General features: G+C 41.5%; 2 protein-coding genes across 6 annotated transcripts in view; one reads left to right on the top strand and one right to left on the bottom strand.

Moving 5' to 3' along the window:
* Positions 1–541: 541 nt before the first annotated feature.
* On the top strand, positions 542–2,399 carry LOC121318814 (mid1-interacting protein 1-like). Its single transcript, XM_041255898.1, has 2 exons — positions 542–745; positions 1,435–2,399. The coding sequence occupies exon 2, from the start codon at positions 1,478–1,480 to the stop codon at positions 1,934–1,936; it is 459 nt and encodes a 152-aa protein (XP_041111832.1). The 5' UTR covers positions 542–745; positions 1,435–1,477; the 3' UTR covers positions 1,937–2,399.
* Positions 2,400–13,175: 10,776 nt separating this feature from the next.
* Positions 13,176–18,262, bottom strand: part of bcorl1 (BCL6 corepressor-like 1) — a 28,741-nt gene continuing 23,654 nt past the window's right edge. For all 5 annotated transcript variants that reach the window (XM_041255892.1, XM_041255893.1, XM_041255891.1 and 2 more), the window contains 6 exons: positions 17,660–17,929; positions 16,941–17,107; positions 16,317–16,462; positions 16,048–16,125; positions 15,342–15,504; positions 13,176–14,873 (listed from right to left, as the gene is read on the bottom strand). In XM_041255892.1, coding sequence (XP_041111826.1) covers positions 14,600–14,873; positions 15,342–15,504; positions 16,048–16,125; positions 16,317–16,462; positions 16,941–17,107; positions 17,660–17,929 — 1,098 coding nt within the window. In that variant the 3' untranslated portion in view covers positions 13,176–14,599. The remainder of the gene's footprint in view (positions 14,874–15,341; positions 15,505–16,047; positions 16,126–16,316; positions 16,463–16,940; positions 17,108–17,659; positions 17,930–18,262) is intronic.

The following is an 18,262-nucleotide window of genomic DNA, read 5'->3' as shown; positions in this document are numbered from 1 at the left end:
TTGCATTCTATAGTATGCTGTTTATTGTTGGTTTGGGAATTTGTAGGTCAGCACCTGGTCCTGAAACCGTGAAGGCACGGCATCTATATAAACTGCAAATCATCACACTACATTTTCCTGTCAGTAATGGTGGTAAAGTCAGAACTCATTGGAACACAATCTTCTTCAAAGTTACTGTGACTTCTACTGCAATTTCCAGTACAGCAATACAGAACAAATACTATAGCCACGCAAACATGCTTTTACCAAAACGTTGCGCATTAAAAAACAAAACAAAATCTATTCGTTTTTACTGCAATAATGAACCTCAATATGAGGCAAACAGTTGACAGTGTAAAAGCTGAGGTCGTTTTATCAGTCGAGATAATTGCTAATAACGAGATGCAATTTAAAACACACAGTGCATTGACTCCCGATACTGTGCTTTTCCCGAAGCACAGTGAGGGGCGTGCCTTAGCATAAATGCGAACTCTGATAGCGAGACAGTCCCCTTTCCTTATTGGTTGGTGGCGCTGTCAATCGAGACAGGGTAAACTTTCAGCTGATGTCATTTTAAGGAATTTGCAGACGGAGGTGGACCGGTTTTGTGAGGCTGGGACGCTTTATATAAGGAAGACTGGCGGTGTATTCGCTTACTGTTTTAGGCAACAACGGTCACTTAAAAAAAAAAAAATCTCCAACCAATTCACCCCCCCCTGACAACTTTGGCTTGTCAACAATCAGAACATCCTCTAAGACTACTCAGGTTTGTGTTTGTTTATTTTTATATTGTAGTTAATACTTGTAAAACTATTTAAGAGATTAGTTAAATTTAATCGCTAGTAATGTAAGATTTATAACCATGTTTTGTTTTTTAATTAACGTCAAACTAACTTGATGTTTAGGTGCTGGGTCTTCATATTAGGATAAGTACGAGTTGAAATGCGGCTAATAGCCTACTGTCTATAGAAAGCGGTTTAAAGTTATAGTGTTGCTGGCAGAGCTGCTTTGCAGCAGGTAGAATGAATTGAAGTAGCGTACTGTACGGTGTAAGGCACAATGCTGGTGTCTTCAGAGTCTAACTACGGCGAGTTCACTGATGCAAGCCTTGATAATTGGCCACGTATAAAAAGCGTTGATTCACTTCCATTTCGTGACTCGCGTTTTTATTGTCTAGCCTAAGCAGGCAGGCGAATAGGGTGGTTCGGTCCTTCTGTAATGAGATCTTCAATCAGTAACTATTGCACCTAGTCTCCTAGATTGGAGTTGCTGTATTATGCAACTTTTTCTACACTATTGTCGTGAATACTAGCTGTGGTAATCTTCAGGCTTTAAGAGGGAGAAATAAATCTTTATGTTATGTCTTTTATGGAACTTCAAGATCTAACTTGAATAAATTAAACTGGCAAAAATGTTACCAGATATGTAATTGCTTGAACCTTCTGGTTTTCACAGGTGCCGGTCCATAATTTTTTAAAGAAACATAAAGCCTCCCAAGATGATGCAAATTAACAGAGAGGGCATTAACCCCAAGCACTCCCTCCTCAATGTCATGAACAAGTTCATCGCCGCCACCAACAACATGGACGAGACCGTCATGGTTCCCAGCCTCTTGCGGGACGTGCCTCTGGAGGAAGAAAAGGAAGGCCCCAGACTCGACAACATCATCTGTCCCAGCAAGCAGGGTGACATGTACCAGCACTACCTGCTGCTGAAATCCATCAAGAGAGACATGGAGTGGGGGCTGTTCCGGAGAGAGATGAATGGGGGAGCCGGCTTCCTGGAGATGGCTGCCCAAAGCGGGGAAGAGAACTCTGAAGATGGAAGTGACCTGGAGCAGCAGTTCCATTACCACCTGCGGGGGATCTTCGGCGTGCTCTCCAAACTGACTGTCCTGGCCAATCAGTGTACTAACCGCTACAAGCGCGAGATCGGAGGCGGAGGCTGCATGGTTTAGCGGGAGAGGAGGCTGGCGCTCTCTCTCTAAAGGACTTTGCTTCTTTGCACGAGTGGTGAGGGTGATGGCGCACTGACAAACGAACGGATTGCTTTCCAAGGGTGGTGGTCGATGTGGTGTGAAGGGAAGCGTGTCTCTGTTCAGCCAAGCTCCAATAAGCCCCATAAACTGCACTCCTACCCTCTAATACACTCCCGGTTTGAAACCACACCGGAGCATCTCTGGACCTGCAGGATGTTATTTTGCATACCCGTATAAAATATACTGTATACTACCCACAATCTTAAATGCTGATGGTACTCTGGTATATTTTCAAATGGGCAGCTTGAACTAGTACAATTGTTTTGTTAAATTTTATCAAATTAATAAATACCCCCAGAAAACAATTCCATATTATTGGCTATTCATGTTTTATATGTAATGTAACTTTTTTTCTTTTAAATAAAGATTTGATCTATTTTAATTTTTGTTCTCTTGTGTAGCATGAAATGTCTGTTTTGCATGCAGTGGACATGGTTCCAAAAACATCCTTTTTAAGAACATGGTGTGAAGTACCTTTACAACCAGGTATTGAGACATGTGGGCCTAAGTGGAAACTATGATGCGTTAGTGACAGGCAATAGAAGGCTTTCCAGAACAGCCAGGTTTGGGGTTCTCTTCCCTTTCACACTTGGTGCTTTTAAAGAAGAGTATTTGTTTATTTGCCTATTCCTTAATGACACAAAGCTACCCCATGCGTCACTGCAAGGTGTTCTGTTTGAGTCGTCATTTGAGTTGCAAGGAGGCATGAATAGACGCTGGGAGCTGATATAGTGATGTGCACTTTTTGTATTTTTGAAATATTTATGGTTTATATTTTAACAATCTATAGCAAATGCTATAAATAAAGTGATTTGTAGCTTAAATTATTCATTTTTTAAACTGCAAAGCGATGTTGTAAGTGAGAAGGTAAATATCTCTCTAAAGTAAACTAATAGTACATTTTGGTTTTTGAAGTTGTAAAATAACATTACAAATCTCTTCATGTGTAAATAGTTGTGGTGTCCCGCACTGTATGAGGGGTTCTGCCTGGGAATAGTCCAAGGGAAAAATCTAGCCATGAGTACAAGCTAATCAGAATCACAGGATCCCAGTACTTACATTTTTAAATTTATAAAGTGGGTGCAGATGAAGCTGCTGTATAATGTCCGCCCCACCCTGCTTTGAATAACCAAGTGTTTAACAAACACAAATTGTAGGTTGAGAAATGAAGCAATAACAACGTCAAACCTGTGGGTGATATTTGGAGAACTGCTTGTGAGGAGGGTATGTACAGGAGACACGAAAGCAGGAACAATTCAAGAGCCCCAATTCAGGATTTTACACTGATTGACAATAAGCTAATACACTGGACAGGGTCTGTTTGATAAGAAGCCATTACTGAATTCATCAGATAACACAGAAAGCATACTCCACCCCCCACCCCCCCTGCCACTCATCTACTTCCCATAGCAACAGTCCCAAAGCTTCAGCCAATAGTCTGGAGGTTCTTTTTTTTTTTTGGTCCTTCAGAATGGATAACAGTGATTGGATGGCAGAAGACTAATGGAGCATTTCCAAAATGGCCACAGTACGGAAAGCTGGCAATGTGACAGTTGGCAGGGAGTGAGAATTGTTAGGGATCTTTCAATACGCACTGCACTGGATAGCAAAGTAAAGAAAGAAAGAAAGGTGCTGGTGGACTGCCAAGTGGAAAGTTTTAATTCCATTTTGTCTTTTCATCTGCTGAGACCCACTCTGTTCCTGCTTTTACACTGAAGTTTGACCAAGAACGGCTGCCGTGTCGAATACCCCAAGCATGAAGTCATTTCTCCCCCATGCTGTCGGTGTTGTAGCCCCATTCACTTACTTCAAAAACGTGGTTCAATACAATCACATAAGAAAAGACTCACTCATAGATAACCCTTGGGGTGGTTTCACAGAGATTAACACTAATATTGAAATAGCTTACCTAATGTTACATTAGGTCAGTTCACGATTAGTGAGACATCTCGTACTGCCTTATATTACCTTAAGGAAAGATAGTTCAGGATTAGGTGCAGTTGGTTAGGATTTCAATATCAGGGATCCTGCCACTCCTTTAGCCCTTATAGAGATGTCCGTATGGAGGGAGTTACCGCCCCTGCCACTCTGGGGAACAGGATCTTCTTGTCAGTGGAGAACCCAGAACACACCCAGCCCTGCCTCTGCTCTAAGGGAATTCGGTATGAATGGTGCAATTAATGCAGACACAGTTATTCTACCAGCATCTTGGTTTACTCAAAGAGCGAGCGGCTTGCTTGAGCCTCTAGAATTCAAAGTTATTTACAGCCAAAAAAAACATTGCTGGAAGTTATCAAAAGGCAAGCTCCTCTGAAAAGTTTTTTGCAAACTCCGTGCTTGGAGTTTTGTGAAGGCTGCATTTTATGTGAAATTCTCATTGCTAAAGTGCATGGATACCATAAACAAATGAACATATTGCAATTCTGTCTTTGTAGACTTTGCTTTTGGAATTGGTAAAGAAGCCTTCTATAAAAGGCTGTGTTGGCTTCTTTCCCCTCGTGGTAAATGCATGTTTTAATAAGTGCAGGAGAGCTTTAATATTGCAATTTATTTACAAAAGTTCTATGAAGACGGCTAACTTGAGAGGTTAAGTATGAAAATTGAATCACACACATACAGTGAATGCTAAATCACAGAAGCTGCATGAAGAAACTACATACATTATGTTAGACTTGTGCAGAGCTGCTACAATATGGGTGGGGTGCATATTCTATAAAGAGGACATTGAAAGAGGAGGGGGTTGGGCAGAGTAAGACAGGGTCATCTGATTTTTAAACCCCACCATGCACAATAAGTATGCAATCTCTAAATCATTAGAAATTAGCAGTTATTATTCAACAAGCTGTGTGGCTACAAACCATCTCCCAATTCTTCCCAGTTAAACTATACTGTAGTAAACATCACCTCTGTCAGATAACTGCCGTGTAGAGCCAGCTGCTGTCCTCAGAGGACCTCAGCTCCTTCATGTTCTTGAGAGAACTTTTTTTACATTGTTACTTCTTCTTTCACAATCTGGGGATATGGATCCAAGTGGCCGCAGAAAACAAGAACTGAAATAGAACAACGTGGGGGGCGGGATAAGCAGCATTGCACACAGATGGCGAGAGAAAAAAAAAGGGTGTTCAGACGTTAACAGTCTGGGGGCAGCTTTAGGACTGTCTGTGTCGAAGCCACTTGGGCATTGTCGCTGGCAGAGATCACTGGCTGCTCTGTACATTATGTAACATCCATGTACCTTCTGCAGAGTCTACAGGCCTATCTGTTGAACTCAGCAGTAATTCCTAGGCTAGGTCCAATTGCTTCCAAGGTTCAATAGTTTGGTAAGGCTGCTTGAGTAGGCTTGGCTAGACAGCAAGTATCAAGGTTGAACTTCAGCCCTCCTGATCTGTAAGTGGGTTCCTGTGGCAAAGCGGCATTCAAATGTGACATTTAAAACTGTATAAAAAATGTATGGCTATGGTAAATGGTTATCAGAAATATTGCATCATTTCATTAAGCACAGTGAAAGCACATGTTTGTTCAGTGAACAGCTGGGAACTATGAATGTGCATGGAAACATGGTTGCCCTGGGGAAAGAACAGCACATTCATAGAATAAGCATGATAAAAGCGTGGTTATCAGCAAAATAAATATGCAAATATACTATGAGGAACTTTTGTAAGATTCAGGTTTTGATTACATCATAAAGGACTGCACTTGAACCCAGGTCCGTAGGGATAACAAGCAGGGAATGCTGTTGACTGTCAGCCAATGCCCTCAGTAAGCCAACGTGGTAAGACGTGTCAGACAGTGGAACAGTTGCCCTGAGGTTACAGACAATGATTGCAATAAACCAAGGATGCTTGATATGGTGCTTACAGATCCTGCCAGGATAGACAGACAGTTTAACAGCGACTGGAGTGAAATTAGTGCTGCAGGCATTATTGTAGCGATTGTAAAATGCATGTAACATCATGAAACTGCAATATAATGACGCATGCAATGCAGCAGCTAAATTATGGATTCATTTTAATAGCACTTTTATAACTTTGCACTACAAACAGGGCCCTGAGTGTCACAATAGGGTGACTTGTTGCCCGGTCAGCCAGCTGTGTAACGGGGCCCTGGTGGGACCCTTGACTGGAGCCCCTTCTCCGAGCAGACGAGGACATGCCGATCGCAAGGTCTATGTGACCAGACTCCCTGGCAGGGAAATTCCTGCCCCCACTCCCTTTTTCAGCCAAATGTCCATAAAGTACTGCCTGCTTTCTTGGTGGGAAAGAAAGCATGCTGCTTAAAGCGGTCATGCATCTTAACTTCTAGACAAAGAAAACCCCCCTCCTTACCTGCCTGATAAAGCATTTCCAGAAACCAGAATCGCAAAGAACAAATAACCAAAGCTGGATTTACACCCAGAGACTTACTCAAGCACCAGATGTGTAATATATACTGTATGCATGCTTTATTTGTACTGTCAAATCCATATACATGGTACAACTCAAAATAAACTAGATTGAGTATAGACGTTTCAGCTAGGGTCTTTGTTTACTTATGCACACTAACTGTGTGATTGCACAACTAAATTTAGCACCAAAGCAATCCTCCCAGTCTGTCTGCAGCATGAATCACACAGAGTGTCCCAGTACTTGTTGATAGGAAGTATAACCTACACGCTTTATTTTGCATAGATGGAAGCCATTGTATATGAAGTACAAAAAAACGTGTATGAGTTCCATGTTTTTAAGGAAGTCCAGCACAATACATGCAGGTTTTAATTTCAGCGCTAGCAGCAAATAAAATCTGCACCCTTAAAGATTGAGACACTTCGCCTTATAGAGATATGAAACAACTTGGATGCCTACAGGTAAATGTTAAACTATGGCTTTGTATTTTTTGCCCAGTTTCTATTGATACAACAGAATGGATGTGCTTATAGCTCAGTGGCAGCTTTATTTCAGTACACATTGAAAATCTGTCATTTCAATATATGCAGACTGAAAGCAGATAAGAGTAGAATGCAGAAGGGATGCTTGCAGACTTCTACCTATATTACACAACACTACAAAAAATGGCCAATGGAATTATGAAACTTAAATAAACAGAGCCCTCTGCACATAATATTTGCATGAGTTATGAGAAATAAAAATGTTACTGGTGTTAATAACTTTACATTAGTTTTTTTCTGAACTATTATCTTTTCAACTTGATGATTTCTACACAAGCTTTGAGTCATTCTTCAACTGATCTCAGATCAGTTCACCAGAGAATGGTTCTGACCAGACTGCCCCCAGATCTGTGATGTTCATGCACTTCTCAAAAACATCTGAAATAGGGCATTGCTTCACGTTTGTAGAGCTTCCCCAACAGAAAACAGAAGTTTGCAAAATGTAAAAGAAAACAGGAACAATAACAATAAAATAAATACAACCCAATATGAAAAGTATGAAATACATAATAAAAAAAAACCCTGTCCTCAGTGAGCCACCATAAAAATGTGAGTCAACTGCACAAGCAGGGAGTGAGGAATATGCAAAGTGCATTTCATTATCAACTGGGCAGGTCTTTAATCCAGCGCAACCCAAATTCACCCAATGTTTATGGAAAGGCAAACCATTACAGAGCGGGTTTTATCTGCTCATGCTTTACTACCAATCTTGTGGAAAGTGTTCTATCTAAACTGATGTGAGACCTATGGTCTGAGTTGATCCGGTCTCACGCCGCTCTGAGTGTTAGTCTGAACAGTCCCATCTCTCTTGGTCTGAACACAGCTTTCGATTCGCTCTCCAGCACTTTGGGGATCTTGCTCATAGCCTCCACAACTGCAGCACTAGTCCTACATGAAATCCAGAGCAGGTAAGAAATCCTGGGGAGTCAGCTTCTGCCAGCTGTGGTGACAGACTTTAATCTCTAGTGCAGAGTGGGTGGAGCAGCACAGCCGCTGTAAATGTTCAGTGCACATGGAAGCCTGCCTGTTGCCTGGGAAACTTTCCCCTGCAGACCTCCACACCTCACATTATTAATAAGGAACGCATGATAAAGCACAGGAGATAGAACATCTGTGTGTCACACCTTTCTACATATATCTAGAGAAAGGCGAATGCATGTCTAAATTATTAGTTTTGTCTGATATCTGATATGGAACTTGTGAGTCATGTTCATCTGTCATTTCTTATGCTTTAAATACATACAGTGGATCTTTTTAATGATTTTAATGATTCTGATACTAGCTCATATACATGGAGAAGAGTATTGATTCCATTCGGTACTGTATATAGTGACCCTTTTCAGGATTGGCTTACAATCATTTTCATAATCAGTGGCTGGCATTACCTCTTCAGTGCCTGCAATCCAATCCTGGAAGCAATCCTCTGTGGTGACACAGCCCTGAACTGCGGATGAGAACGGGTGCGGCTTCCACAGGCTATCGAACAAAGTCTTGAGGAAAGACTCCTTCGGTCCTCGTCCTCCAGTACAAGGCAACACTCTAACAAGACATTCTGAAAGAAACCGATTGGGGGGGGGATACCAATAAGACATGAGCCTAACAATAAAACATTTTCACACAGGCATAACGAGAAGCACGATGTTTGTCACAGTTGGGAGACCATCCTTATGAAAGTTCCCCACAGTATTTTTGAACTTGCAGTTTTACCATACATTTCAGATAGTGTCCTCTGGATGTCATGTTTATTAATATGCTTTACCAGACCTTGATATTCTTACCTGTGCTTCACCATGCTTTATTACACTTTGCTATGGTTTAATGTTAAAAGGTGTATAAGATGTGGAGATGTGTGACAGCTACTCAATCTTGCTGCTGCTATTTTCAGCTCTGGAGGGCACTAAATAGTTGTCCCTGGTACTAGAACTGAATGCCATACATCGTGCTAGATTAGCAGGTCTGGGGGTTACAGTACAGACCAGCTTAATAATATATATTAGCAAAGAACAATTTGTGACACAGGACCATTTCTTCAGCTGTCTAAAGAAGGTTTCTAGTTCAAGGTGAAAGCTGAGATACCGGTAGCCAAAGTTGTGACCCCAAAAATATACATTCATTACTAAGGAGCAATTAATATTAAGATAATAAGCACCAGGTTATTATTTTTTTCTGGGGTGTTTTATAGGTGTGTAATGTAATATAATATTGCTATGCATATGCTATAAATGAATGTATAAAGTTGAGGAAAATGTGTGAAATACTGTGCAAAACAGCCCTCTAAATCAAAAGCTTTGAAAAGACGCAGGTTTATATGAGAGCAGACCGACAGAACACAAGCAGTTCTTCCCTTGACTTTGAAATTAAACGGTCACCTAATGTTAAATCAGCATGAACTTTAACTGGAGTGAAAATGAAGAGACAAAGGGGGCTTGGGATTCTGCCAGGGTGTGGACAAAGAGCTTATTCAGAGGAGAATTAAACTCTTTCTGCTTACTAACAGGAATATTTTATAAATCCTGTAACGTCTTGCAAAATCTTGAGGGCAAATGCATCTAGAATGTGCAGAATAGCAAGCTGTGAAAGAAAAAAGAAAGAAAAAGCCAATTCATTTGCTGGTTTACATTCCCAAACCTCTGTCTGCGTGTAGGTTTAAAGATTTGTGGTTTTATTTAGGAATGGGTGGATTGGAAACGTCCCTATGTGATGCTCCAGTATTGTTGTTGTAGCTCCATATAGATAGTGAGTAACTGCTTGGGGCACGTTGAATGTTACGGCATTGGCTTAGCATCAACCCAAGAACTAAGCACTGAAGCCAATTACAAATTTAAAAAGAAAAAAATTAATACATGCATTTTGGTTTATTTAAAATATCTGGTCTCCAGTACGTTAAGTTATTTTTTCACACCTTGCTTGCATGTAATCTTTCAGACAGGTAATTTCACGGATAGAGTTAAATTGCACCCCCTCTTTCCCATCCTTCTTACCTGTTACAAGCCAACCAACTGATTCTGTTAATAACTGACATGCTTTTGACCCAAAGTCATTGCTGATGCAAAATAACCAAGGAAGTAAAACAGTGATAGACTACCTGAAAAAAGGGTATCCAAACTGAGAACTTCCTTTAACCAATTCTGCTATCTGATTGCATGTTCGCTATAACCTGCGCCTTTCAAAATTGTACATATGGGATCCACTGATAATGGAACAGGACAGCAGGTAAGATTCCTAGAAGTGTTTCATTTGCTCTAATAACTAATGAACATGCTTGTTTCCCACGAGGCTTCCTGCAGCTGTTTCCCTATATACTGTATCATTGCCCTTTTTATGCTCAGGAGCTCTGTGCACTTGATATAATATTTTATTCTGCTGTGAAAAACCTCCCTCTTTTGATCACAAAGAAAGCGACAGACCAGCCAGGACTTGTCTTCCTTTTCAGCTTCTCAGGAGTGACTCCTTCTCCGTCCACCAGCCAATCAGAAGTCTGGAATGCTGAGGGCTTGGTCATGGGGCGGTTCTCTGAAATTGGAGTCCAGGCGATAATGGCAGAGGGCAAAAAGAGGGATGTTGGAGATTTACAGGGAAAGAAAACCGTCCCTCATGTCCAAAATATATGGCAAGACATCTAAAGGGAATTTGATGTCTGTCAATAGTTTAAATAATACTCTAGAAAAATAACACAATTACAAAAAGCGTTGTTTCTGGATTTCAGATGCTTGTGGGTTGATATGAACAAATGTGCTGTGCAGGTTTGATTTGAAGCCAGGCCTCGCTTAGAAGGGCCAGCATCCTGTTGAACTGCAGTAACCTTTTGATCACGAAGCTGCTTCGTGGTGTGCAGCACACAGCCAATCCCAGCTTTGCAATGAGGAAGGGCTTAGTCTTAGCCAATCAGAACACAGAAGCAAGACGGTTTGGCTCTGTTAGAATTCAGTAATGGATATTCACATATACACTTGCTTTTTTTTTAAATGCAAGCCCTTCAAATAAGGTCAAGGTAAAGGTTTGTTATTGTAAAAAGCAATAAATTATTATTATTTTTTTTTTGGTAGACTTCGTATTCTTGTGCCAACAGCTTTTTTCACTGACAAGAGCCATAGTAAAATCACAGCAAAGTAGCGCACAGAAACATCGTCAAGCATCAAGGTAAGCAGGGAAAAAACAAAAGCAACGCACCCCCACTGGCACAATGTAAGGGTACAGGCATCACCGATGGTATAGTTTGGAAACAACAACCTGTAAATGTGTTCCAATTCCCATCTCTTTCTCGTCACCAGCAGCTGCTGTGACATCAATTTACAGAACTAGGTAACAGCCACCATATTCCAATACCTAGCCTATGGGTCTAAATTGAAAAGCCTTCACAAGCGCTTACACTATAATTGTACCCAAATGTATCAATGTACCTAAGCCTACTTACCTCTTCTTAATCCAAAACCCATTTCAATATCCATACATCCTCATTAGTGCTGCATCTGAAGCAAGGATGGAAATAAGACTCCTATTGCACAGCAGTGTCACCCATTCCTTTAATACAAGCTTGATTTGCCAGTCTACAGGTAACAAGCTCAGGTGTCTAATTAAAGTCATAGTAAAACCAGGAATGGATCAAACCCCTATGAAATGGGAGTCTTATTCCCATCCCTGATATGATGCACAAGGTCCTGGCAGACTGGTTTATTCTAGATAAGATCCAGCTTTGCAGTTTACACCCTTGTCAGTTAGGCTTGCCCAGAGAAATGCAGAGTGAAGAATATCATTTCAAGCATTAACTATGGCTAACCACTGAATTCAACTGATCTGCTCCACCTTCAATTTACCCTCCAGCTAATAAAGGCAAAAGCATATGCTCCTTTCAAATGATGCGATCTCTCAGATATAGAACAAAAATAAAACCTTATGTACAGCTGTGTTGTCAGTTTGATAGCTACAGATCTTTACTATACTGTTGTTTGATTTTTAACAGTAGTTGAAAGGTTCTGTAGAATATTCAAGTGCGTTCTCGTAACTGAAGTGCACAGCTCTCTCTCAACTTACAAACCAATATTGGGTTATTAGCGCCATTTTGAGGATAAACCGTGTACAAAATGATGTGGAAAGAATATAATTTAAAAAATATATATTTTCAGCTTTTCCCAAAGCTGGACACTTGATTGATTACGTTATCAGCTGGTTTGACAGCCCCCATTAGCACTAATGTTGGCCTATCCGAGGTTACTTCAGGTAAGGCAGAATAAGAATGGTGCCACTGAAACCAGCTGTACACTTTGTGTGACCTGTGGGCTGTTAAACCAATGGGGGCAAGAAGAAGAAACCAACCAATCGCAGTTAAGGATTTGTCTCTTATGAGGGAGATCATCTTGCAGACAGAGCCCAAACTGCAAAAGATAACATCTCAGAATCACCCTACACGTCAACTTAGAAAATAACTAAACACATTCAAATATACAAACATATTATATTTGTTTTGTTTTTGTACATTGCCGTTACACCTCCTTTGAATCATGTGAAAGCATTCTGATTTAAATTTGAAATCTATAAAAGTTTAACCGCTAACACACTTTAAGAAAACATTTTCAGACAAAGTACTTTTTTTCACTTCTAAACAGTTCCCCTTGATAGATTGTTAGCTTACCCAGAAGAATAAAAAGAAAAACACAGCCAGCTTAAAATCATGCTTTATTCTGTTTCTTAAAAAAAAAAAATGTTTAAAATGTTTTCATTTTAATACCTTTTATCAGCAACAGATCTGCTGTTAACGATGTTTTAAAGTAAATTCGCCTGGTTCTGTTTTTCTACCCAGGACAGGCGGATAACCTACGCTGGAAAACTAAATTCATAATTACTATTTTTTTTTTCCTTATAATTTATTTATTTATATAACTTCAAAAGAAAACTTCAAGTGATTGTCAAACACAAAACTTTTTTTTTTTTTTTTTTTTTGTGTGTGTGTGTTTTTTTTTTAGCACCAGGTACAATAAAACTGTACTCTTGCTTGTTAAAATACTTCAGGAAAACAAAATGTACTCCAACTGAGCAAAATCTTCCATGGTATGTTCCATAAACAGCACCTAACCATATAGAGCAATCTTGTTAAATCAACAGACACACAACACACACACGCACACACAGAACAAAATATAATAATTATAATAAGATCTATAAATAAAGCAAGGAAACAAACGTTGTATTACTTTAAATTATAAAACAAATTTCAGTGACTGTAGCACAAGTATATTATCTCGGGGGGGGGGGGGATAACTGTAAAGTTATTTACAGCCAGAAAATCGTGGGCTCTGTTCAAATCAGAAGGGGCGGAAGCCCGTCTCCTATTTTTGTACAATTTCTGTCTTTCTCAAAAGCTCCCAGTTAAACAGTTTCCAGTAATTCAATCTTGTAACTTCCCGCTTCATTGAAAAGTCTTTGGCAGACCTGGATGAAGGGCAAAAACAATGGAACGGATTCTTGAAACCAGTGTGGTAAACAATTAGCAGTGCTGACACCAAGAGCAGGATCAAATAAAAAATACAGCAACGCTGTAGCCACACGCTATTTAACACAGCAATGTGAAGCTGCTATGGCTGAAGCATCACTATTCCTGTTTTAATCAGTCATCATTTTTTTGCCCTTCGATGTATTCTTAGGTGATGGTGTAGCAGCTCAATAACCCCCTTTCCCTGATCTGTATGTCAATACATGAGGCTTCCAAAGGTATAGGATTCAGCCGTTACAGTCATATTCAGCTCTGGCCTTTCAGATCTGCTGTATTTACACCCCTGCGAAGACTGTACTTTTTATTTGGAATTGCTTTTTTTGACATCAGCACGTTAGACTCGTCGACATCAAGCCAGATGTTTAGTGATATGCAAGCTCTGGCCAGCAGTGGTTAAAATATTGATTTACCAGAATTTATCTTCTGTGTTAACTGGATGTGAACTTGCAAGTAAAGCATTTTCATTTTTAATAATTCAAAACCTTGCTACGAACTTACACTGGTAAGGACTTTCCTGACCATGCCTGCATACCAATCGAGGTTTCATCTGTCTTGGGCAAGTGGCACGAGCTGAACCAAATAAACACAAATCTACAAACAGCCAAGGAAAAGAAACAGTCGAATGGCCCTTTTATGTCCTGTTGTTGTGCTTACATAGCTGGTGTATGTTGGTTTAGTTTTATTCGTGCTCCTGGACAGTTCATTCTTTTGACAACGAGCAGGCGATCTCCCCCCCTCCTCCTCTCTTGCTCTCCTTCTCTGAGAACATTCAAATCAATTATGAAAACAAGAACACTTCAGGAAACTAACACGACAACAACAACAACTCTGCTATCATCTTCACCAAAAATAAATTATTTAAAAAACAAAACCAAAAACAGGATTCTATTCGAGGAGCACTGGCTTGAAGATAAAAATGTGTAATAGTTTTTTTTTTTTTTTTTTTTTTTTTTTTTTAAACACTGTATGTATAATTATAGATCTAATTCTTATAAATATTTAATTTAATGAGACCTTTTAAATACTGAATATCAGAACGTTTGTCTAGCCCTCAGTGCGAATGACGGCCACCCCCTTGCAGGAAAACGGTGGCCATACTTGATCTACGCCCCTACCCAGATACGCAGCAAAGCAAAGGAAAGAAAATCACAAGTGATAAACCAGAAGGAATTTATCGGTTGGTATTGACAGCTATGCCTGCTTCTCCTCTTAATATCTGTATGGAGGAGCCCAGTAGCCCAAGCAAGTCCGGAACACAGCGCACCAGCTCAATGGGATCCTGCAGGTCTTTGGGTGGCCGTGTTAGCTGGCTTGCAGATGCCTGTTTATAAAACTCTGCCTCTGGGATGCAGGTGATCTCGAAGTGAGGGTATCGAGCCTGAAATATCCGTGCAGAAACTTTGAGTCGCTTCAGAACATCCGAGAGCAGCAGCCAGTTGCAGGAGCTGTAAAAATAATATAAAAATAAGAGTCATAAAAAAAGAATATATAAAGCCATTAGCATCAGTTCTATCATAAGACCACTGGAAGGACATTGTTTTATGCAGTACACTTTCCACATGAGAAGAAGAAGCAGCCCTTATGATAAAGGACCACTGTATACTGCAGTAAACTTTCATAAGGGGCAGCCTGATTTCTTTCAAGCTCACAGCCTGTTGGAATCCAAGAGAGATTCTGCACTCAGCTTTGAAAGCTTCTAGAGTGATGCATAACATTATTATAACTGACTAACAGCTCGGGATGTCTGAAATGTTCCCAGTTACAGAATTTTCTCTTCAGTCATGCAGTTCAAATGAAGCCCACTCACCAGCCACCTACAGTAATAACCCACTTTTAGTTATCGGAGCTGGTGCAGCAAACTCTGGAGACCCTCATAGCAGTAATGAAACTCTGCTCTTGTGCTGGCTGCTCACCTCTGAGAGATGGAGGTCTGGATGCTATAGCACGGCAGCAGGGGCTCCTCTGAGAACTCAAACAGGAAGGAGCCTGAGTCCTCATCTTCCTCTTCCTCCTCCTCCTCCTCCTCCTCAGCTGGGGGGGTCAGTAAGAAATCCCAGAATACCTCCTTGTCCGTCTCTGAAACACACAGAACACAGTTTTCTTTCAAGGGGGGGGGGGGGGGGGGGGGGGGGGGGGCACAAGCACCAAAAAAGAAAAAAAAAAAGATTGCAATGAGAATGATGCTGGTGCAAGTACTCGAATGTGCTGTGCCAGCATTACTGGATTAAAATAGAGGAGGAAATGAAACTGCTGCAGTCTCCAGCAATCTGATTACTGTGCTAGTTACCCCCTCTAGTGGCAGAATTGCTTATTTGTTTGTATCTTCACAGGTTACAGTGTACGCCAACAGCCAGAAAACTTGCAAGCGTTTAATTGGCTCGTTAGTCATTACTGCCAAAATCCAGTCTGTCGGCTCAGGCTCCCTCTCCTTAAGCGCGTAACTGTCTGCAATCCCAGCACTTCAATAAGCACCTTGGTCACACTGGGGAGGGACAATATTAACATGTGCTGCAGCGTCTGTGAAGCACCAAGGAGCACGCGACCGCTGCAGCAATTCAGAGACACGTCGGATCCTTGATGCAGCAGGAGAGTCGTGCCCTCTGAATATTTCTCACTTACCGAACACAGAACTGCTGTAGAAATCCCAGCGGATGTTCGGATCTTCCTCGCTGCGATCCAGTAAATCTGCAAAGTACTCTGCAAATGATCAAAATGATAAAAAAAAAGGGTGTGTCAGAACTCAAGAGTGTATCGATCCTCTTCCATGCTGGCAGGATTTGTGGACTGTAGACTAAAGCATTCTGATTCCCCTTCTGTCTTTTAAAGCTGGTGACAAACTCCACTCTGTTATATTCAAGGTCTCTTCAGTGACAAAACCACATGCTTACCAGTCAGATACACTTTCATTGGCTGGCTGCTGGCCAGCTTCATGGCCGACTGTCCCGAGTATGTGGCGAGCGTGGGGTCAGCCCCGTGGGACAGCAGGATTTGGACCACATTCAGGTTGTCGTTGGCAACAGCATCATGAATAGGTCTGAAACATCCAAAATGAAGGCTTTTTTTAAAATTACTTACAACACAACATCTTCCCTAGAACCTATAACTGTAATACATAAGAGCTTGAGAAATGTTCAGCCAATCACATTGCCCCCGTGCCATCTCATCAGGATTCAGTACAGCCTACAGTCGACCAATCAGTGAACAAACACAAACAGAATGCTGCCAGTCTGCGTGCAGCAGTGATGCAGTGGAGGCGTACCAGTGACTGAGCAGCAACGACGCATCTAAGAAAGCTGCTCAATTGAATAATTCATTTCAACCAATTAAACCTGGAATGGAACGATATTCCAGAATGAGAGCTGTGAACACTTGGTCTTACATACTGACCACAATGCAACACAGGGTTAAACAACTAAACGGAACAGTGAAATAAAACATCTGAAACGTCGCTGCCACTGTAAACACACTTTTTCTTGAGACAGCTGCTGTTGCACAGGAAGTGTGCGCGTTACCTTGTCCCATCTTGAGAGCTGCAGTTGACATCAGCGCCGTGCTCCACCAGTAACCTGACGATGCTGACCCAGCCCCGGGCGCAGGCCTCGTGCAGGGCTGTGTAGCCGGCGTTGTCACGGTGATTGACCTCACTCACCTCCTTCTCCAGGCAGTAGAGCACCACCTCCTGCGAGACAAGGAGTGGAATTAGCAAAGCAGCACACGAGAGCCAGAGCCAGTGCAGGGCCTCTGCAACACGCCAAGGTCTGCAAGGCACTACTCGCACTGTTTCTGCACCCAGTCCAGGGTTTCAGACTCTTCCCTGTTTAGGTATATTACTGAAATGTCCAGGTGACAGGAGACTGTGCAATTAGGCAAAAAAAAAAAAAAGTCTGTGGGTTTACAACTAGGAGCTGTTCGTGCAGCTTTAACCCTTTCTTGCATGGCAACCTCATATGGGGACGGATTAAAAACACTTCTTTTAGTCTTTATATGGGGACACATGGAAAACGCAAATGCAAGATAGGCTCATATGAGGATGCCATTTTTCCCCACATAAAGCAGTACAAAAAAAAAGTTAAATGAAATATATTTATTTATTTATTTATGATGTGTCCAAACTTACTTTTTTCATGCATGATAGGGAGGAACTATTTGTAACGGCAAACTTCTGGCTCCTAATCATTAAAACAACATACTCAGTTGGGGAAGCTCTGATACCTCTGGCTGGAACCTGTACCTGGTAGCCGAGCCGTGCTGCCCTCTGCAGGAGCGTCTCTCCAGCGTTCTTGTTCACAATCAGTCGCCGTGCCTCTGGCGGGGCCGGCCTGCCTGTGGGGGTCTCTGGAGCAGCCCCCCTGGCCACGCTGCTTCTCCTGCCGCACTGGGGAGACCAAGTGCTTTTGGGGACCGCAGCGGGAGAGCCGCAGTCCTGGGACTTCCTCGGAGAGGGGCGGTCCCGTTCCAACCCGCCAGAGTGCTTGACTGGACTTCCTCTCTTAACGTTGACCTGCAAGCACGGTTCAGAACCCAGTATAGAAACAGCATGGAAACTGAGCAGGCCTAATGAGCTACACATGTGCAGAAACATCTAATGTGATCATCACAGGGAAATGGTGTTAACCACTACGAGTAAGATTCACCAAAGCCTTTTGCAAACATTTTCAGCAATAGGAAAACAAAACTGTTCAGTGTTTCAAAAAGGTTAATTTACAGACTCAAACATTTGCCAATGTTTTTCTGTTGGTAGTTTTGTAACAGCTTTATTTTCCTTTAACAAAAAACGGAGCACATTTCAATCTGGCATATAAAGAGGTGCATGTGTTAATTACACATTCTGCAA

The sequence above is a fragment of the Polyodon spathula genome, chromosome 7 (genome assembly GCF_017654505.1).
Source record: "Polyodon spathula isolate WHYD16114869_AA chromosome 7, ASM1765450v1, whole genome shotgun sequence".
Classification (NCBI taxonomy): Eukaryota; Metazoa; Chordata; class Actinopteri; order Acipenseriformes; family Polyodontidae; genus Polyodon; species Polyodon spathula.
This window is presented reverse-complemented; position numbering and strand designations above follow the sequence as displayed.

Bases quoted from the DNA above. Each gene is read 5' to 3' on its own strand.
- LOC121318814 (XM_041255898.1), top strand. From the start codon at position 1,478: ATGATGCAAATTAACAGAGAGGGCATTAACCCCAAGCACTCCCTCCTC.